At 53.0% G+C, this 21299-nt stretch overlaps 3 protein-coding genes across 3 annotated transcripts; 2 read left to right on the top strand and 1 right to left on the bottom strand.

The window, feature by feature from the left end:
- Window positions 1-1970: 1970 nt before the first annotated feature.
- Window positions 1971-3089, bottom strand: LOC128278538 (M-phase inducer phosphatase-like). Its single transcript, XM_053017270.1, has one exon. It carries the CDS (start codon window positions 3087-3089, stop codon window positions 1971-1973), a length of 1119 nt encoding a protein of 372 aa, XP_052873230.1.
- Window positions 3090-7366: 4277 nt separating this feature from the next.
- On the top strand, window positions 7367-11274 carry LOC128268416 (progestin and adipoQ receptor family member 3). Its single transcript, XM_053005505.1, has 5 exons — window positions 7367-7496; window positions 9462-10022; window positions 10085-10273; window positions 10397-10568; window positions 11204-11274. Exons 1-5 carry the CDS (start codon window positions 7476-7478, stop codon window positions 11272-11274), a joined length of 1014 nt encoding a protein of 337 aa, XP_052861465.1. The 5' UTR covers window positions 7367-7475.
- A 5851-nt stretch (window positions 11275-17125) lies between these two features.
- Window positions 17126-20953, top strand: LOC128270518 (beta-mannosidase). The gene is made up of 7 exons (XM_053007962.1): window positions 17126-17863; window positions 17948-18097; window positions 18176-18312; window positions 18379-18749; window positions 18824-19218; window positions 19300-19773; window positions 19855-20953. The coding sequence occupies exons 1-7, from the start codon at window positions 17728-17730 to the stop codon at window positions 20943-20945; spliced, it is 2754 nt and encodes a 917-aa protein (XP_052863922.1). The 5' UTR covers window positions 17126-17727; the 3' UTR covers window positions 20946-20953.
- Window positions 20954-21299: the final 346 nt, after the last annotated feature.

Genomic DNA, 21299 nt, shown 5'->3' with positions numbered 1-21299 from the left:
ACGTGTTCGTTCGTCACTAGGTAGCGGTCTTTAAACAAAACACACAGCGGCGGCGGCCACTAAGCACAACCGAATGATCCCTGCGCAAATCTCTCAAGCCGAGCATGTTGCACCTTTTTTCATGCTAACCGCCTTATGTTTCGGCTTCCGCTTTGTTCTAATTTCGTATGTATCGATGCTCCGAGTTCCGTGTTCATTGGCGAATCGCATTGTTAATTCGGTACCAAAACGGTCACTGTAATATTAGAGAGAGGGAGAGGCAGAACAGCTTGAAGCCAACCAACGGACATCCTTGAGGGAAAAATGTAACTTTACTGCAATCGCGAAACAGTAGTCGAGGCGATGTTGTAGAAGATCGATCAACATCCCTCACTTCCTTTGGTGTGTTGAGGTGTGAGAAGACGGGCAAGATATAAGCAAAGTTGGTGTGCTACATCCGTTCAAAAAAAAAAGAATTAAAGTAAACAACAAATAGCATATACCAAAACGGTAACGGAGATGCCCTGTCATCTGGAAGCGAGTAACTGGCGAGTAATTGACGAGCCCGCGCATCGAATGAACGATCAGTAAACTCGAAGTTGCAAAACTACAAACGAGCAGTGAATCAAGCAAAGCCACTCCAAATGGCCGATGGCGTAGGCAAAATTGTAGGCAACCGTAGGGCGAGGTATGATAACGTGAACGGAACAACAAACTGAACAGAAACTGTGCATCGTTACTAGAGCAAACAAACGGCAGCAGGACACTTTGTACACAATCATACCGTGTTCTGGTTTCGGCACGAACGGAGGCTCCCCGAAACGGATGCTGAACACTGCTGCAATGGGACTGTAATTGTGCGTGCTGCGTTTCCAAAAGGTTGGCTGGTTAAACAAAACTCACAAACACACACATGCATGGTGCATGGAACAAAATCAGCAAAACAAATGATCGTGTTTTTTTTCTACAAGTAAACTTGAATTTAAATTGACATAAACAGAAAGAAACTCGATTAAAATAAAAAAATAGAAAAACATACAAAACCATACCCTCGTTTTTATGCAGTTATATCTTTGGTTTGGTTTGGTTATTTTTTTGCATTTCCACAGCATGACTCAAACGCAACGGAATGAATATAATTTGACGGATTGACCTGCACCGCGAATTAGTAGCACGGGTCGCGAAGGCGAAGTGCCATGAGTGTACACACGCGAGCGCCAACGACCGTGGGACTCTTTGCGACGGAATTCCGCTGACGGAGCAGTGATCTGTGCTCCCATCACATCCGCGTATACGTACGCATGACGATTTTTGCATATAAGCAACCTAAATTGTAATAATAAAATTAGAATCAATCATCTATTCCAACTGAGCAGATCTAGCGTTTTCACTTTCCGCTCCACAGTAAAGGCTCGAGATTAGTCCTCCAAAGGTTTCGGTGGCCATCCATCTGAAAGATCGAGGCGCTCAGCTCTCTCCTTTTGCCCTGTGAATCGCGAGAAGCACCTAGCGGAAAGGTAACGGAGAGCCAGATATGCCTTGACGTCCTTCCCTTATTTTTGTCGGTACGGAGGTGTCGGAGCCAGCTAGGAGGTTTCTTCTTTCTGCGGGGACCTCTGTTTGCGTGTCGTCCAGCGACACTTAAATTTGAAATTAATAAAACAATTACTTCCTATTACTGTTTGCATTTTTTATTCAAACCAAATTCGTGTGTTGGCGGTAGAGTTTCGACCGTAGTCTTTTCTATCCTCTCCTCCAGATAAATTCATCATAAACTGTGTTTACGGTGTAATAAAAAAATGAATGAAATAGAAAGAACCCCAAACTGAACGGCAAATACTAAACCGCAGATATATGCCCATGAATTCATACCAAAAGAAATTAAACTAAAGCTTTAAGCGCCCAGATAGGGACATGCGTCGTGAAGCTGAAGAGGATAGTAATGGACCACAAAAAATGTTGAAATAAGAAAGTGAAATAACGCGCCCTGTTCAACGCATGAGCTGCGACCGTAATTTCAAGGTTTCGCTATAGAGTATAGCTCGGAAGTAACGATACCGGTTGGCGTATTCGCCATCGCGCATAGGCCGGTAGGTGATCGGATCGCAGAGCGAGGAGTACGATGTGAAGAACTTCTTGTAACCTCCGTGCAGCAGGTAGACCTCGGGGTAGTGCAGCACGGGATACCGATCAATGTTCAGGTTGCGATCGTGATTGCGCAGAAAGCGCGACAACGTGGGACCCCGCTGGACGGAGAACTCGCAGTGGAAGACGAGGATGTGACGCCGCGTGGCACCCCCACTGCCCTGACCGTGTGGCTCGCCGATCGTCGCTGGCTGCTCCGGTTTGCGTTGGTCCAGGAGCTGCTTGGTTATCTGCTCCCGAGTGTAGAGATTTTTTGCCCCACGTATGTGGCCACCGTCGAACTCGTACGGGAAGCGGCAGTCGATGATTTCGTAGCTTGCCACCTGCTGTCCGAACTCGCCGTGCAGTAGCCGGGCCATCGTTTCGTCGGAAATGTACTTCAAGTCCTGGTGCCGTCCGTTCACCATGGGCAGGATGTAGGGTACTGTACAATCGCCAATCAGGTCCGGTTCGGTGTCGGATCGCGACACGGCGCTCATGATCCGCTCATCGTTCGTCGGTAGCGGCTCCTGGTGGAGGGTTTGCTCCGGAATCATGGCGATAGTATCGGGCTTCGTCGGTGAACGTTCGATCAGCTTACCCCGCTTGTTTTGCACCGTACCGTTGTCGGACGATTCTGGACGCCGGAAGCAGCGAGCAGAGGCTTCGACGGTTCTCGACGAGCCCGGTTCGAGACCGTTCGCGTCTTCGGTGAGGAAGCTTAGGCGGCGCCGCACCAGCGGACGTACTATAGTCAGCGTCGCTAGGCTCTGGCCACCACGGCCACCACCGATGGTGCCGAACGGCAGACGGTGATTGTCCGGAATGGTGCTTCTCGGCGGCAACAGCACGACGCTCACCAGTGCAACCGGCTTTGCTGGGTTGGGCTCTAACTCTGGAGGGCTTTGCTGGGTTGGGCGCTGACTCTTCTGGCCGCCGCCGTCGTCGTTCACCGGCCGGAGCAGGTTGGTGCACAGGTGCTGCATCACGGTGGGCTGGCGTCCGTTTGGCCCCGCAAAGTTCAGGCCGGCCTTGTTCAGTTTGCACTCAACGTGATCGATCGTGTCTAAATCGTGTTGTTTCAATATCAGTCTTCACCGATTACGTTCAAGTAATCTTTTGACAATACATTAGCACCTGCACAGCGAATTCGATTCACCAGTTCTCGGAACCCACTACGATTCCACCAAGCTACCACGAACAAAGGACAAAGCGATCCACACGCTCGAAAGCACGAAGCTGTCGATCGACCACGCGGTTGTTGCTTGCGGAATGTTTCTACGATCGCGGGCAGTGATCGGAGCCGCGTATATCCTTTTGCTCGGTTCGTCTCTAGAGAACCGCTAATCCTAAGATCCTTCCTAAGCCACACGAGGACCTTGAGATATCGCGAGGGCTTCCGTTGTCTCTGAAGCGCTGAATTCAACTGCGGCTTAAGCTATGTGCTGGCGATCGCGTTCTGTAAATTTCACTACTACCATGTCCTACTGCTGACTACCACTACTACCGTCGTCTCGGCGGTGGTCGCCACAAGTAAAACCATTTGGTTATATACTTTGCATATATCTTATATCGCTCACTGCCTATTTTCTTTTTCCGGTGCACCTTGCTGTGGGATGTTTTCGGGCCACCACCGTCGCTAATTGTTCTTTACAGGAGCACGGTGCCTATACGATTCTTGGAATGATTCGCATTGTACATGTCGCTTCTACAGTTCGCAGAAATGGATCCGGGAGTCACGTATCCCTGAAATCACTATCGCTCGTGCATGAGGTGTTCTCATGAGGAGGACGTTTGGTGGAAAAATCTATCACCGATCAGCAAATTACTATGCGCCAGTTTCTTGCCTTTAGACTGAACGGACTCGCTGCTAACAAGCTCATGCCAGGTCTTGGCCTATGCTGATGACATACTATTATGGCCAAACATATCGGGAGTTATTTATGAATCAAAATATGTGTATTGATGCTTCAAAATCTATGTTTTCATCTTTAAAGCAGCGCGAACGGTGGTTATGGATCGAATTTATGACGAAATGATCACGAAGTATGCTTCGTTGACAGTTTGGCCGGTTTGAAGTTTGTCACATTTGTGCGCCCGCAGTTCTGCAATTTGCATAACACATGCTCTGCTAACAATCATAGGTTAAAACATCGAAAACGGTTGATTTAGTAGAACGTTCCATTAGTATTGTGGGTGTAAAAGAGGATATTAAACAACAATTGCTTTATATCATCAATGTATTGATCGAAGAAGAGCGAGCGAAGAGCATTGAGATTGCAGGAATTTCGAAACAAGTAATTATTATTTGTAATCCGAAGTACCCAACCTATGAACCGATGAACGTTCGATGTTCCAACAAAACTCTTATTAATGGAACGCAAAATACAAACAGTTAGTAACGGGTGTATTAGTGTTTAAACTAACTATGTTGTTTCTTTTCTTGGTGTCAACAAGCCAACAGCCAATTGAACTTTGTTTTGGATCAGTGCAATGTATCGTCCAAGTAAAAGTATCTTCTAAATTTTTCTCTTCAGAAGATTTTCTTGCGTGTGGGCAACATTTGGCCTTAACATGCCGTACATCTAAAGCTTCTTTTCCTTGATAACCGGGTGGTATAGGGCGGATGCGAAAGCAACCAATGTGAGTTGCTCGAAGAGCGAATCCTGAGGTTCTTGCACAAACCAAAGCAACCATTCAAAGAGATGCCTGAACGAACTGAACCCAGACAGATTGACGAATTCTTTAATCCTGATAACAACCATGGTAGCTGTCACGAAACGAATTGCAAACTCTTGTCTATATGTACGATATCCTTAATTTTACCGACTTCCTCAAAATGCATATGCCCTAAAATAAATACATATTCAGTTACTCATATATTGAATAGGTCCCCCAACCATACCACGTAGTGCCATACTTAACAAACATTAAAGAACATAAAGGTAAAATGCGGTGCTAAGTACCATTCAAACCGTAAAATTTTTTTTTTCTTATCGAACCACCAAACTTATTGAACAGATATGCATGTAATATGTGAAAATTAGTTTTTTACAAATCAAAGAAGAATCTATTTCCTATCTTATGCTATAAAACGTAATCCTACATTGTCGTTTGAAGACATCGAGTTGGGTTGTGGCTGCCCACGGTTACCCGGTTCGTCAACCCGTCGCGTCGGTCGGACTCTTCTATAGAAAACCCTTTGCCGGAGGGTCCCAGCTGGTGAAGCGTGCGGCACCCTTAAGGCCTCCCCGGGGTTTTTGTTCGAGTTTTGTTTCCGCTTCCGCAGCGCTTGCTGGACTTCCGGCACTGATGCTGGATCTGGCGTTAGGTACACCAAGTACTGCTGCTGCTGATGCTGCTGGTGGGCCACCGTATCCAATGCTCACTCAGCCTCGAGCTGCTCGAAGTGGTGTTCCACAGGGATAAAGATAAACTTCAACGTGTGAGACACGTGTCATGGAACCGGTTGGTGCTTGGTTAACGGGCTCAGTACTCGAACGCGGGTGCGCTGGTGCGTGGGGAGGGTTGAGGGGCGGTTCATCTGCACCGTGCCACCGAGTCGACCGTGTTGTCGTGAAGGTCGCGAAGGCCCGTTCGAGCAGCGAGCTTCCTCCCGCATCCGCGTCGGGGCGTCAATCAGCGCGCACTTCGCAACAACCGCGTAGAAAGCGGCTGAAGCGCTGGGATACGGCAGGAGGATTGCGGGGAGCTCCCACCTGCCGGGGTAGGAGTTTATATAACAGTCGTTCCATGGAACCGGTCGTGAATAGTTGTCTCTTCGGTCAGCCACTTTCATCTCATAACATTTTGCGACACACCGACACACGACAAGGGGACTCCGACGAGGTAATCATTCTCTCTCTCTCTCTCTCTCTCTCTCTCTCTCTCTCTCTATTTTTCTTTTCCCTCGCCCTCTCTCTCACATCACGCGGGAGTCACGTACTCATACATCATCCCGCATCGTACATTTCGTCTTTTTGTGTTGTTGGGCCCTCCCTCTGTCCTGTCTGCTGTCCTCACTTGCCCCCCACCCAAACTGCGACATATCCATGACGACATATCGCGCGTGCTGTGGCTGATGCTGTGGCGCTGTGCTTGCGCGATCGTTGAACCTCTCCCCTTGTGCGCGGTCCACCGCCGCCGACAGACGAGACGGAGCCGAAGGCGCAACCTATCGCGCAAAATAGTAGAAAGTTGCAAGAGCTTGCACTTGGTGGGGGGCCCAACCCAATGGGGTGCTCTGTTGCGCCTGCGTCTACCTCCTTCGCGATTTCGCAGCCTCGCGGTGGTGGACCACAAACCTCACCCGACCTCTGATGGCGCTGGAGCCTACGGCAATGCGACCCGGGGCCTCTCGACCCGACCCCGCCCTGTCCGCCACTGGCCCACATTCACTGTGATCCATACCCCCCTCCCCCGCCCCCGTGGGGCTGCACACACACACGGTGAGGTCAGTGCCACGACGATGCGGTAACGGATCGTGCCTAATGCCCAGTCAGGTGGCGCGATCGCGCGTGACCTTGCTGGTGCCTTTCGTGCGTCGATCGTCCGAGTGCGTGTTGCATCCTGGCGGCGCGGGCGCCACCCGTCCATGTCCGTGAGAGTCACGCCACACCGCGAACCGAGGGCCCCCGAAGATGCCGGGCCGGAGGATGCGAGAGAGCCCGCACGCGGAAGTGTCTCGAATGCGGCGGTCCATCGCTGCGAATCGCCTGTGGCTCGAAGGTGGCTGTTAAGAGAGAGAGAGAGAGAGAGAGAGAGAGAGAGAGAGAGAGAGAATGAGACCGTGTGTGTGTGCGAGAGAGAGAGTCTTCCCGTGGCTGTGGATCTCTCTCTAGCTCGCGCCGCGCTCTTTCCTTACGCTCGCTGACCTGACCTGCTGGCTCAGCTGCGTGCGCGTATCAGCCGACACACGGCAAGTGGCAGCAGCAGCAGCAGCAACGTGCAGTCTTGTGTGTATCCTGGGCTTGTCAGCACGCGCGCGCGCGCACACGCTGTCGCTAGTGGCTCACAGACCCGCTCGTTCGTGTGCTGACGTGTTTGGCGTTACTGTGCGAGAGGTGGCTGTACGCGCGCGCCGGTCGCGACCCGTCCTGATCGCAATATCGTGTGACGTAGGTGCCTCAAAGAGAGAGAGAGAGAGATTTGCTTAGAAGGCACGGCTAGTCCGGAGCGGCGCGTCGTTGCAGCATCATCAGCAGAGTGTGTCCGGAAGTGTACCGTAGCGCTAGCAACCAACGGCTCGGCAGTCCCCACGATCAACACCTAGTCATCGCCACGCCACACAGTCCGGCAGCAGTCCAGAGTCCTTTTGCACCCCCTCGTCAGCTCCTGTGAGGCGACCGGTTGAAATCCAGCTGCGCAGCGAAATGATGAAGAACTTCTTGCGTGTAAGTCTCGAGAGGAGCGGGATCCTCTGGTCGAATTGTCGTCGATTGTGAGTCGTGACCCACTGGGAGAGGGGTCTTCCCGAGGGCTGGAAGGTCGTTTGCGTTTTGGGCCGATTCCCCGGGCTCGAAATGGCTCCCTCAATCTAGGCCGATTGCAACACCGGAGCCCGCGGGCCAGGTGAAGCCAAGCGCGATCGTCCTTGGCGACCTTATCCTACTTCTCGCGGCCCGCCGCTCAACATATGTTGCCCCCCGCGGCTCACGTTGCATCCAACATCCAACGCATGTGCGCTGCGCCGAGGAGTGACATAACGCGTAGCGTGCTATGTGCCTCTCACGCGATTTTCTCCGGGGCAAATCCCACCAGAGCCACAGAGTGGTGCCGTGTAGAAGGGCGGCGGATGCTCCAGCGTGCTGTGTGTGGTCGCCCCCCTCTCTCTCTCTCACACACACGCACACACTCAGCTAAGAAAATGCCAAATGCTGTTGCTGTCTGGCAACATCTTTCTGCCAAGTCGTTCGAAGAATGTTTGCCGAAAGGGACATCGCGGGCTCCGGGACAGGAGTCCAGAGACCGAAGCGAACGAGACGGAGAAAACAGCGGCAGGGTGGCCACACGTCGAACTCGTACGCCGTTTCGCCTCCGTCGTCTCTTTCACACACACACGCAGTACGCTTCTACGCTGCTCGCGTGGTTTGCACGCGGAAGTGGGTCATAAGCAAATTGGAGACGCCGGGGCGGCGGCTGTTCCCTCCGGCGGGGGGTATAATGATTACCATTCAGCGATTTCCTTACCCCGTTCGCAGTGTGTTTCCATTTCTTTGTTTGCATGATGCGACAAAAATTGGCGGGGTCTTACGAAAATTGCGGTGCCGACGACGACAGCGACGACGACGACGCGCGGCCAATCACCTACCCCCTTCGCTGACCGCGAATCAAACCCGGGTGGGGCGATTTAAGTGCAGGAAAACTGCGATGCCAGCCAACAGCCGAACAGCTCGCGCGTCTGCGAAAGTGCCCATTGCTCTGGCAACGTCGCACCTCGCGGTTAAGGTAAATCGGAACAATAGCGGTTGGGTGTACCTGAAATAATTATGGAACAATTAAGGATGGAAGCAAGTGCGCGCGCTTTCGCCACCAACAACATGACTGCGTGTGGTGTGTGTTGCCTTTTTGCGGAGTTTCATTTTTGTTTCCACACCACACGTTTCGTTTCCATCTGTCAATTCATTCTTTGTTTACAAGCCACTTAGTATCGAGGTTTGTAAACAAAGAACGAATTGACAGATTGAAATGAAACTTGAAATTTGAAATTTGATTGAAACTAGCAAAACAAAGTTTCGGCTAGTGGCGGCGCCCTACTGTTATTGAACCGCAATTACTTATTGAACAACCCAGCAGAGTTGATACCGACAGCCATCGCCGTGTTCGATATGGCGCAGGCATGTGTATGTACATCGTTAATTGTTTTATAATTAGTTCACCGGTACACCCATTTCCCCACGCTTCCTTCGGGGGGCAGAGGGCTTCAGGTTCAGCGGTACTAGTAACGCGGCTTGAGTTCGATTGTGGTCCCTCCCGGGGTTCCCAGGGTCAAAAGGCCGGCGTAAGGAGAAACTCAGACTTCTTCGATCGTTTTGCTTCGTCGTATTCGCGGTCGTTGCGTGGTTTTCCGCTACTCTCCGTTAGCTCCTTCGTCTGTAAACACTACGCAAAAAGAAATCCCAGCCCACACGGCAGCCCCTCTTTCGCGACGGCTCAAATTCACAAAATGAAAGTGCCTGTATACAATTTTAAGGAGCCCGCAATCCAGGTGCCTAAGAAATGCCTAGGTCTAAGACATTCGCGCCCGCGGTTAAAAGCCGACAGCATCTATCGTCTCTCGGTTCCACGGCACCCGCGGGTCCACAGTAGTGTTGTCAATCACTCTCACCCGTGTCCGGCCTCCGGTTCTTGTGTTGCAGAATAAGCCACCGATCCTGGAGGCAGGAGTGCTCGGTCTGTTGCAGCCACCGGAGAAGCAGCAGCAGCAGCAGCAGGAGGAGGAGCAGGATCCCATGGAGTACGGCGAAGTAACCTCCTCGACGATGGCACTGAAGGACCCGAAGCAGAAGTTGATCGTCGAGTTCGACCAAGCCCCCCGGCACCTGCAGTTCAACCAGTTCATACTGGCCGGCTACCGGAACTACCTGCCGGTGCACCAGTGCCTGGCGAGCGTGTTCTGGTGGACGAACGAAACGATGAACATCTGGACGCACCTGTTCGGTGTGTTCATGTTCTGCATCCTCGGCTACCGGGACCTGTCGATGCTGGAGATACAGGCGAGCCCCAGCGACAAGGTGATCGTCGGGCTGCTGCTCGTCAGCTTCTACCTCTGCATGGTGCTGTCGTCCGTGTACCATACCTTCTCGTGCCACTCGGCCACTTGCTACGAGCGGCTGCTAACGTTCGACCTGTTCGGCATCGCCCTGTCGCTGCTGGCCATCTTCATGAGCGGCATCTACTACGCGTTCTGGTGCAACCTGGTAAAGCGTGGATAGAAGCTGCGAACCGGCGGACCAACTAACTGCCTTTTACTTCGTTTCAGCCGCTGCGCAACTTCTACATGATCACGATCGGTGTCATCTTCGCCGGGGCGATGGTGCTGCAGATTCCGCGGCTCGCGGTCCACTCCAACGTGAAGATGGTCGCGTTCGTCGCCTGGGCCGCGTACGGTATCGTGCCCACGTTCCACTGGTACCACGTGATGGGTGGCTCCGAGAGTACGATGGTGCAGGTAAGTCGATGAACATGGACACCCGGTAACCCGGGATGATGTGGCATGTTGGAGAATGTTGGTCACGGCGAATCGAATTTGACTCGGCGTCGTCGTCGTCTTGGTTCTTGTTGTCGTTTGTAGCTCTTCGTTTGGCGTGTCCTTGTGATGTACGGCTTGTCCGGCCTGGCGTTCGTCATCTACGTTGCCAAGATCCCGGAACGCTGGTTTGCGGGCAAGTTCGACTACATTGGCCACTCGCACAACCTCTGGCACATCATGGTGCTGGCGGCGCTCTACTACTGGCACAACAGTGGTAAGTGTGATTTTTGCTACATTGCGCCCCCCATCGCTCCCCCCATTCGCATAGCCACCACTATCACCACCACCACCCCAACACCATGTCATACACCCAAGATCACACGCAGGACACAGACAGGCACAGGAGTGTTGTGTTTGATTTAGGCGTAGTAGGTAGTTGCCGGTGATGATGACTCTCTAGAGGCCTTGCTTACTCGACTAACAACTTTATAATAATCCACTAATCAGCATCACACCTTACCTCGTTGCGCTGTGCACAACTGCCAATTAGTTCTGGCGGCGCCAAGGGTCGCTGTCCCCGTTCCGCTGTGTTTTGACCAGAAGGATTCCCAATAGTATCAATTTTTCTAGTAAAAGCATCTGCTATTTTCACACGAGTATTAGCGTTTTTTACGATCAGACGATCAATTTTTGGGGAGAAACAGTTTGAACGAACAGTAGTATCCTGTGTCTGCGCTGCCGCTTCCCCCCCCCCACGCCCCATCCGCACCCCAGCCTGGTACAGGTGGTACAGTCCACCGTCACCAGCACCAGCACCAGCACCACCTAGCACAAGCATAATCAGCAAAACAACACGTCATAGCATCAGCAGTTTGACATTTAGCTGTACCCGTCCGTCCGTCTTCACAGGTCTCGATTTTGCCAACTTCCTTATCGTGAATGGCTGTGTTGACGACCGGGAACGGTGCTATCGATTGTAAGGCAGCCGTTGAGCCGTGACGAAGACGGTGTGAAAGGAAGGTTGAAGGTGCCCTTGAAGATCCCACTGAGCCTGATCCCCATCTCATCCACCTTCACCACTGACCTCAGCTCCCCTCATCAGTTGCATTCTCTATCCACGGCGGGTTCCCTTTCTGCCCCCGTTAAGCAGTTCCCAACCGCCCGCCTGACACCCCCCTGTGCCCCCCCATTGAGTTCTAATGGCCGCGTTGCTAGCGTTGCCCACTTTTTGTCAATCGCGGAGCTAGGTGTCTGGACGTTAATTGACACACAATAAACACATCAACTGCGCAACAACACGTTAAGCATTTCTTCAGTATCGAGTAAAAGTAAAATGGACCGAGCAAGACCCCACCACACACACACGCACACACTTAATAGACCGTACCAGCACCGCTACTATAAGCTGTCGTCTCAGTATGCGCATCATCGAAGTAGGAGTCTGCCGGGAAGGTTTCATATGCGGGACGCTTGTTGAACGACATTCGCGGCAGCTCGGTGGTCTATCGTGGTTTATCCGTCGATCCCCCGCCCCCTCTACGCTGCACCGATCCGCACCGGTTTTCGATGCGGCAGACGTCCGATCGAACTCTTGATTCAACTTGACCTCGAAGATGGGACTCAAATAACAATAAAAATAAACGTACAAATCATGATCATTAAACTGGTGGTCCAACCACAGGTAGCTCCCGTCCTTAAAGTATCGCATCCTGTTCTGCGTGTTCGTAGAGCGCGTAGCAGGAAGGTAGGCCCTGCAGGCGTTTTCCCAGATGCTGTTATTCCAGTCGTCTGCACAACTCAAATGCGACATCGGGCCAACCTGACCCGAATTGATTGGAATGGTCAAGCAGAAACACTTTTTTTATGATGTTGTTCGTCTGAGCCTTGCAAAACAACGCTTGGGGCTCTTGGCGAAGCTCGAACGCTCACGATGTGGAGCAATCACAGTAGTATTCGGCTGGCCTAGAAGCCACATATTGGCTACAATGGGCTTTTCCTTTACGACCTAAATAGTATGTCATTGTGTTCGTCTGTTCGGCTACTGAAACCCTTTCAGTAGGTTCGTCTTACCAATGCGTGCATGTGTGAGTGTGTGTGTGTGTGTTCGAGTGTCCATCGGCCATTGTTGGTTTGTTTTGCTTTTGCTTTCGTGTGGGCGTTGTTGTGGCGCTGCTTGTTTCATTTACTACTACTACTACTACTACTGCCTAGCGCTCATGGTATTGCCTCATCGGTTGGGCCCTTATCGTTTGTGGGTCTGTCACGTCGCACATTTGCTTGCAGCAGGACCAGGAGAAATCTAGTAGTGGTCTTTAAGTTCGTTAAAAAATCATCGAGAAAACATGAACCACGCACGCACGCAACACAAGTTCATGGCGATAGTTCTCCGAATCATATCTATATAACCAAAAAGACGATCCTGAAGCGCCGAGTGATCCTGAATATACAACACGCCGAGTGAGGTTATCGTTGTGTTGTTAATATTTTCAATTTGATTTTAAAGTGAACTTAGTGGCCTCGACTAGTGGCACCGCCTGGTCCTGCGAAAGCACAGTCGGACCGCCGATTGCTACATTTAGCGTCCTTTAGCGTGTACGAACTGCGCATTACGAACCCTCACACACTACCATATCACCACATCATTCCGCAAAAAAAATCCGCGAAGTCAAACCCGCGATCACACGTCTTTCACAAGCCCCCCACAACCCACTCGCCCGCTCATCAACCCGACCCAACCCCATCAAACCGTCAACGATCTTTGACCGGGAGCTGTTGTTTTCACCGCGCGGTATCACATCGCGCTCCCCACCCACACACATACACACAGGCATGCTGTACGTCGAGTTTCGGATGACTCACGGTTGCTCCGCCGGCGTTCAGTACGCCTAGGCAGCCTGGAACCACAACCAGGTACAACAACACCGCCGCCGCCAACGCAAGGTACCCGAAGCCGGACACCGGATAACGGCAGGCAGACCATCATGCTGTTCCATCCTTTTTCGTGACTTTTCTTTCTTTTCCGTAAGCCCCATAGGCTTCGACGACGACGACGACGACGACGGGTGGTGGTAGTGGTTGTCCTACACGATGGTTTCCAGAGCTAGTGCCAGTGCTAGTGTTCCCGCCCAAGAAGCAGCATTTAGTGGCCCAATTGTGGGTGTCTCCTTAGAAGCAAATCTATGACCGTTTCATCGTTACCGATCGCACCGAAGTACACCGTAACGCTGACGTCGAACAACTCATGCTGGCATGCTGGCTTCAAATGCTTCCTCCTTCTGTGCAAAGGCATGCGGCATGTTAATAGGATAATAGGCGCTCGGGCCTGGTCCCGAGACACGCGAACAAGGCTTAGAGTTAGATCATATGGTACATAGTTGCACCGAACGAGAACGACCTGTGTCTTCCCACAGAACCCACGCACGCTAGGGTGCTCTAGACGCACCGAGGCTAGAGCTATCACTACTAGTAGCATTTCGGTTAGTTGTGCGGTCACAGCACCACCACCAGACACCACCAGGATTTGGGCACCTCGAATGTAAAGCCCACCAGGAATCTCTTCCGGCAAACAGAGGACCAAGATCCGTTGTTTTTTTTGTTGCACAACGTCATAGAGAGGATAATAGAGAAAAAGGAACGTACGTACGATCCCAATAGAGCAGTCAGGGCAGAGCAACAGCAACAAAACCAACAATAGTTTAAGGTAGGGGCCGTAAGGTAGGCAGCAGGCGGAAGAATGCTTTTTCTACGAAAAAATATTCGATCCCGCAAATCCGTAAGAGGCGCCGATTGCGAGCGGTACCACAACACCCCCGCGGGCAGATACAGTAGCAGAAGGGTGCTTTTGAGAGGTATTGGTAGGGTATCCGTAGGGTTTAAGAGAGCGAGAGACTGGTAGCGAGATTTGCGGAATCTGCGCAACCCTCGCGGCAACGGTATTAGCGGTAATGTGTGAGACTGTGCACCAAATTGAAATTGGTATGTTATGAACCGCCAGACGAAGGGGGTTACCGTTAGCTTCAACTAGAACCAAATACAGGCTATGCGAATGAAACGATGGAATAAAGCAACTAACTTATTCGTCTCATATACTACTTGTTGTTTGCTAAGTTTTGCGGGTCGATAAGAAGGACACATTTTTTTTGGTTTGAAACACACTTTATTATTTTCAGTGTGGCCTTCCTGAACATCAAAACACTTGTTCCAACGAGACTCCAATCTATGAATCCCTGATCCCTGAAGTGAGCAACTGGAAGAGTTTCCAAATTCGCTTCCGCAGCTGTTATGACGTCATCATTTGATGAAAAACGCTTTTCACGCATGATTTTTCTGGGTCTGAAAACAAATTGAAATCTCTAGGAGCCTAATCTGGTGAATACGGTGGATACTTAACCAATTCGAACTATAATTAATTATTTTTTTGCCATTTTCAAAATGCTCTTGTGACACGGTGCATTCCCCTGATGGCAGAGGAGGTTTTTCTTCTGCAAACCGGGTTTTCACAAATTTTCTCGCTTTCAGTTGGTCTAAAATGTTACAACAATAATCATAATTTATTGTTTTATCAATTTGCAAGTAATCCGCTAACAAAATTCCATTCGCATCCCAAAAACTGATGCTTACACATGTTTAGGCGATTTCTGGACACGAACTCGTTTCGGAGCTGAAGAACCGGGTTCACACCGCTCCTTAGCTGATCATGATGATAGATCCAAGGCTCATCCATAGTGATGATTCAATGCACAAACATTCGAAAAATGATAAAAATAAAAAATAATGATAATAATGACGAAAAATAATGATTATCCTGCTCAATGAGATGACTAGGCCTTATACAAAATCTCTTTCAGTGATTCGATGATTTTCCAAAGCGATATTCTGTATTTTTTCTACGATATCAGGTGTTGTGTCTGTTTTTTGCGTTTTTAACATGGATCGTCTTGAAGGTTACTGGGACCACGGACCACGTTTAAACTCAGAAACCCCTCCTTCACCTAATTAAAGGTGAAGAGTCCTTAGACACTTTCTACAATCGTTCATCCTACCTTTGCTTTTAAACCTTTCAAAAATAAAAATTAAATCAATGCACGATACTTGATTTTTTCCATTGTAAAAAATACTGTGACATGTCGATACTAAATGGCTTGTAAAAACAAATGAAGTGACCGATTGAAATGAAACTTCACATACGTTCATTTGAAGAGTGTACCAATATACCAAAAACAAATTACGCTCGTAGCAGCGCCCTGTAGTATCGTGCCGCAAAACTTAGTAAACAACCTAGTACTTGTTGCCGAAGGAACATTACGCCAAGCCCGGGGTCGGGTCGGGGGCGTGGGTGGGGAATGGCGCTGGTCATGTGCCCCGGGGGGCGGCTAGTCGCTGTACAAGTCCACAGCAAACAACAACGGTGGAGTAGATAAATGCGACCGCTGTGGGTCTTCGCAATCGACTATCTTGACAGTAGAATGGCCGAGATACCGCCGAGAGTTATCTGTGGTTAGGCTTTGGCGCGCTTTTCCTACTGCCAGGACGTGGAAGATGAATGACCCCCCCCCCCCCCTCCCGAGCCTGTGTAGGGGTGGAAAAGTCCACACCACTGGCCCGGGGGGGCACTAGAACAGGACTCTCTCAGGACCAAACCGGAGAATAGAATCGACTGTCCCAGTCGTCCGAGATGTTGGGCCGGGCCGGGTCTGCAGCTCTGCAAACGGTAGTACAGCTTGATGACGGTAGGCTTAGGCCTTTATCAAGAAGACGCACCAATGGCGACAGCCGCTGCTGTACGTGGCGGCGGGGCGGGACGGGACATTGTGTTCCCCGAAGAATCGTACCCTGCGTGTTGGTGTTCCGAAAATTTCCAAGTCATCGCGATGGGGCTTCACCTATCTAGTGCTAAAGGTCAACTACCAACAACAACAACAACGACATAATGGAGAAGAATGCATTTGCTGTATCACTCGCCAGTGCACCTCGTTTGGTGGCCAGGGCGTATCGATGGCGGGGGGTATCACTCGGTTACCCGGCGTATGGCGGCACGTGGCCGTGGTTGGAGCTACGGCGCTAAAAATAGCCAATCCCAAAATCCTCCGGGTGCGTGCGCCTGTTACCTCATTCGGGCGTAGGATAATCCGTAGGTTTAGGATCGTGGCCCTTAGGTTTCGGATTCCCTTTCGGAGGACCCAGCACTGGACAATCCCAGGCAGCGCAGCTGAGGCCGTTGAGGTGGGGATTCAATTAGTTGCCGGTTGTTGCGATGTAGAGCAAATCGATGAGGGTTTGGACCTTCGGACTCTGGAGCTATCAAGGTTGTGCGGTAGAATGCCCGCGGCGCTCGGCGGGCGGCGTTAGGTAAGTAACATCCGAAACGGCAACAATCTCCTGGGGAGCGCCACCGTGAGGAGCCATGCGAGCCAGACAACGCCACGAAGGGTGCGTTGTACGACCTACGTGAATTGATTTCTACGCGCTAATCGATGAAGCGACTAACCCTCTTAAGTCTCGGTTGGGGCTTACGGTGCCGTCGAGAGGTGCGAGCCGAGCGAGCATAGGGTCGTGGGTGGCACTCGAACTTTTCCCTTATCGGCATGGCGCACGTTAGTCACGCCAGGGAAAGCGACACCAGCTGCGTGTAGGTGTACGCGAGAAACCGTTCAACTGCCACATCGGTGCTCTGGGGGGGGCCATAGGTGCCACGCATCGCGGGCATTTGTGTGACGCGCGCACGTGCAGTCCGTGCAGTCCGGTGCCTTGCGGTGCCTGATGCTGCTGACCACCGCAGTAGGTGAGCAACAACCGACGCTTACGGTTCCCGGTTTCTGACCAATCAGCTGTTCTGGTGGTGCGGGGGCGAGTGTGCTGGAGGCTGCTCAATAGTGGCCGAGCCGCAGGATGCCGCTATTTATCAATCAGTCGCGTGAACACACGTCACAGCCTAAAGCGCTAGTGTAACCGCCGCCAACTGGCTACTTGACCGCTTGCAGATAGCGCACCGGGACGGGACGGGACGGGAGCGCGCGCGGGCCAACAGTATCAGCAGCAGGCACTTTGCGCACCAGCGCCTCCAGCCAGATAGGATTATCGAGCGAACGAGGCGAGGGATGACGAGTGGTCCGCGAAGTGCTACTTGATCGATCGTCCGTCCGCTCTATCATCGCAGTCCCGGGTCGCAGGCAGTCCACAGCCGATACCGGACCAGAACGGGCACGCCGTGGCGCTGCTCTCTGTCCTTGTGGTCCAAATTTCTCCAAATTTCTCGCGTACTTTCGCTGCGTGTGTGTGTGTGTGTTTTGCATGCGGTTGCCTTGCTCTGGTGTCCCTCATTTGGAGAGCAATTTGTTGAACGCTGCGTTACGGCGTTACTGTCGATGCGGGTTGGGCCGAACTCTCGTGTGCGCTGAGAGGACACAGTTTATCGTCGCCAACGAAAGGGTACGATGTTGGACGCGCTGAAGTTTTTGATGTTCGTGCTGCTGCTGCTGGTGACGATCCTGCTGAATCGACACGTCACCTCGAAACAGTCGGCCGAGCTCGATCTCGATCTGCTGTGGCAAATCCGGGATGGCAAAGGCGGTGAGTCGAGTGGTGCGTCACGGCCGAGGCCGATTTGTGGCTAATGAAAGATCACCCCGCCATCCTTTCTCTCCCGTCACACAGTGTACGTGCTGGTGAACCAGACGGTACCGTCCGGCGTTTACACGGCGCTGGAGAAGAGCATGGTGATCGGATCGCTGCTCGAGGAGTACAACGACGTCAACACCAGCTGGGTCGGCCAGACGGATTGGCACTATCGGGTGAACCTCTCCTGTACGTTCTCGCTCGCCCGCTCCCTCACTTCCATTTTCTTATTTTCTTTATTACTTTCTCTCGCTCGTCATTCTCCAGGCCTCGCCGGTGACTACCAGTACGTGGTGCTGACGTTCCATGGCGTCGACACGTTCGCCGACGTCTACCTCGGCGACCGGCTGCTCGGTACCACCGACAACATGTTCGTGCGCTACCGTTTCGACGTCAAGGATCAGGTGAGTGATGTGAGGAGGAAGAGATAATGCTCGCGGCCTAATTAATACGTCTACCGCTTCCGTTAGTGCGACGGTGGCACCAACGAACTGCGACTCGACTTCCGTTCGCCGGTCGCCGAGGCACGCCGCCGGGCCCAGAACCGCAGCCTACCGATCGTGCCCGAGTGCCCGCCGGACGGGTACCACGGCCAGTGCCACATGAACCTGATCCGCAAGATGCAGGCAAGCTTCGCCTGGGACTGGGGCCTGGCCGCCCCGTCGATGGGCGTGTGGAAGCCGGTCCGCCTCGAGTACTACAGTTCCGCCCTGATCCGCGACATCACCGTGGCGATCGGAGACGATCGTGGCGGTGACCTGTGGACGATCGATGTGGCCGTGCATCTGGAGGCGGGCCTGACCGCGCATCCCGTCAGCGGCGTGCTGACGTTCAAGATCTTGTAAGTAGTGACCCTTGTCTTGCCGAGTCCCGCGCCACCCCCGATATACTCTTCTCACTGACGGCTCGTTTCAGTGATGTACCGTTCGCGGTGGGCACCGAACCGACCGTGACGGTGACGGACACAACGGACGAGCGGGGCGAGCTGGTGGTCCGGCATCAGCTGAGCGTGCGGAAGGAAGCCGTCGCCCTGTGGTGGCCGAACGGGTACGGTCGGCAGCAGCTGTACAGTCTGTACGTGCGCTACGAGGACGCCATCCTGAACCGTGTGAAGCAACCGCCACACCCGGACACGCTGCACGCGGAGAAGGTCATCCGTATCGGCTTCCGGACCGTGCGGCTACGCCAGGACCGGATCACCGACGGTCGAACGTTCTACTTCACCGTCAACGGGGTGCCTATCTTCGCCAAAGGCTCCAACTGGATCCCGTCCTCGATACTGCCCGAACGGTCCTACGATGCTGCGTACGGTAAGTTGTGTTTTTTCCGCGCGTCGGTTGTGACTCTCAGGCGTCTGCACTCTCTCTCTCTCTCTCTCGGTCGTCGTACAGTGAAGTTCCTTCTGTACGCCGCCCGGGACGCGCACATGAACATGCTGCGGGTGTGGGGCGGTGGGCTGTACGAGAGCGACCACTTCTACCGGCTGGCGGACGAACTCGGGATCCTGATCTGGCACGACCTGATGTTCGCCTGTTCCATGTACCCGACCGACGCCGACTTTCTGCGCACGGTGCGCACGGAGGTGCAGCAGAACGTGCGCCGCATCCAGCATCACCCGAGCGTGGCCGTGTGGGCGACGAACAACGAGAACGAGGTGGCCCTGCGCCAAAACTGGTACAACACGCAGGCGAACTACAGTGCGTACTACGAGCAGTACGTGGAGCTGTACGTGCACCTGGTACTGCCGGAGGTGCAGGCGAACGACCCGTGGCGCACGGTGCTCCTGTCGTCGCCCTCCAACGGTGACGAGGCGACGGAGGAAGGGTTCGTGTCCACGAACCCGCAGGACCCATTCTACGGCGACGGTAAGGCAACGATCTGCGCCGTGTGCTCCTTTTAGTGACCGTGTGCGCGCGCCGTGTTTTTTTTTTATTGATTCCCGACAGTGCACTACTACAACTACTTCCTGGACGGCTGGAATGCGGCGCAGTACCGGGGCGGTAGGTTCGTGTCGGAGTACGGCTTCCAGTCGTTCCCGGCGTACAACAGCTGGCCGGAAGCGCGCAGCTACAGTCCCGACGAGCTGGCCCGCCTCATCAACCACCGGCAGCACAGCCCATACGGCAACGAACCGATCCTGGAGATGATACGGTTCAACCTGCCGTTACCGGCGGCCGACAACGGCAGCAGTAGCAGCTACTGGCCCGACCTGATCTATCTCAGTCAGCTATCCCAGGCGATGATCGTCAAGACGGAGACGGAGGTGTATCGTGCGCGCCGCCTAACGTACGGCACGATGGGGGCCCTCTACTGGCAGCTGAACGATGTCTGGATTGCGCCGTCCTGGTCGTCGATCGAGTACGGCGGCACGTTCAAGCTGCTGCACGTGTGGCTGCGGTCCATTTTCGCCCCCCGCCACCTGGTGGCGTTCGTGGACGAGGGCCACCAGCTGGAGGTGACGGCCGTCCGCGACACGCTCGGGCCGGTCGACGAGCTGTGGAGCGTCGAGCTGCACATCCACCGGTACGGTGAGTTCGCCCCGGTTGACCGGCGCACGTACGACGGTGTGCGGGTGCCCCCGAACACGGTGGCGCTCGTGACCCGGTTCGACATCTACGGGCACCTGGCGCAACTGGGACTGCGGCCGGCGGACCATCTGGTGATGCTGTACGCGCGCAGCGCCACCGGGCTGCTGCTGGCCGAGAACTTCGTGCTGCTCGACAAGCTCAAGCACGTCTCGGATTGCACCGACCCGGCCGTCACCGTCAGCGTCGTGTCGTCGGCCTGCAGCGAGCGCAATAATCTGACCACCGTCAGCCTCGAGGTGACCGTCCGGGCGCCCGCCCTGTTCGTCTACCTGCAGCTGACGCCGGAAAACAGCAGCACCCTGAAGCAGTGCCAGTTTTCGCACAACGGCTTCCTGCAGTTCCAGCCCATCCGGACCGTCCGGCTGACGTGTGTCGATCCGGGGTGCCGGAACAAGATTCAACCGCGCGACATCAGCGTGCGCACGGTGAACGGGCTGTTGCGGAGTTGAGTGGAGCGCGAACAGAGCAAGGGTGGGGTGGGGTGGGGCTTCTGTTTTCTTTCCACAACACACGCATGTAACACGCTGGTACTGTAAAAAACATATATATATATACCTCTACACTTCGGGTACACATGGTTTAATATTCCAAAATAAGTTAAATTTTGCGTTTCTCTAACTCTATATCTCTCTATCTCGCCCCCTCTCTCCCTCTTTCTCTGTCTCTCTCTCTTTCTACCTTTGCCTTGCATGTGCCTTTTTTGCTCCCTACCTGTCCACACCCATTTTTGATTACCGCTGGTTTCAAACCTTTCAAACAGGTATGTAAGGTATAGTTAATTTTTATGTGTATGCACAGGTCTG

Source organism: Anopheles cruzii, chromosome X (genome assembly GCF_943734635.1).
Source record: "Anopheles cruzii chromosome X, idAnoCruzAS_RS32_06, whole genome shotgun sequence".
NCBI lineage: Eukaryota > Metazoa > Arthropoda > Insecta > Diptera > Culicidae > Anopheles > Anopheles cruzii.
This window is presented reverse-complemented; position numbering and strand designations above follow the sequence as displayed.

What these genes read in the sequence shown, in the direction of transcription:
- LOC128278538 (XM_053017270.1), bottom strand. Translation starts at nt 3,089, where the DNA reads ATGCAGCACCTGTGCACCAACCTGCTCCGGCCGGTGAACGACGACGGC.
- LOC128268416 (XM_053005505.1), top strand. Translation starts at nt 7,476, where the DNA reads ATGATGAAGAACTTCTTGCGT. An exon ending in TGATGAAGAACTTCTTGCGT is followed by an intron (nt 7,497 to 9,461) that starts GTAAGTCTCGAG and finishes CTTGTGTTGCAG; the next exon opens with AATAAGCCACCGATCCTGGA. An exon ending in CCGAGAGTACGATGGTGCAG is followed by an intron (nt 10,274 to 10,396) that starts GTAAGTCGATGA and finishes TGTCGTTTGTAG; the next exon opens with CTCTTCGTTTGGCGTGTCCT.
- LOC128270518 (XM_053007962.1), top strand. Translation starts at nt 17,728, where the DNA reads ATGTTGGACGCGCTGAAGTTTTTGATGTTCGTGCTGCTGCTGCTGGTG. An exon ending in CTATCGGGTGAACCTCTCCT is followed by an intron (nt 18,098 to 18,175) that starts GTACGTTCTCGC and finishes GTCATTCTCCAG; the next exon opens with GCCTCGCCGGTGACTACCAG. An exon ending in GTCCTACGATGCTGCGTACG is followed by an intron (nt 19,219 to 19,299) that starts GTAAGTTGTGTT and finishes GTCGTCGTACAG; the next exon opens with TGAAGTTCCTTCTGTACGCC.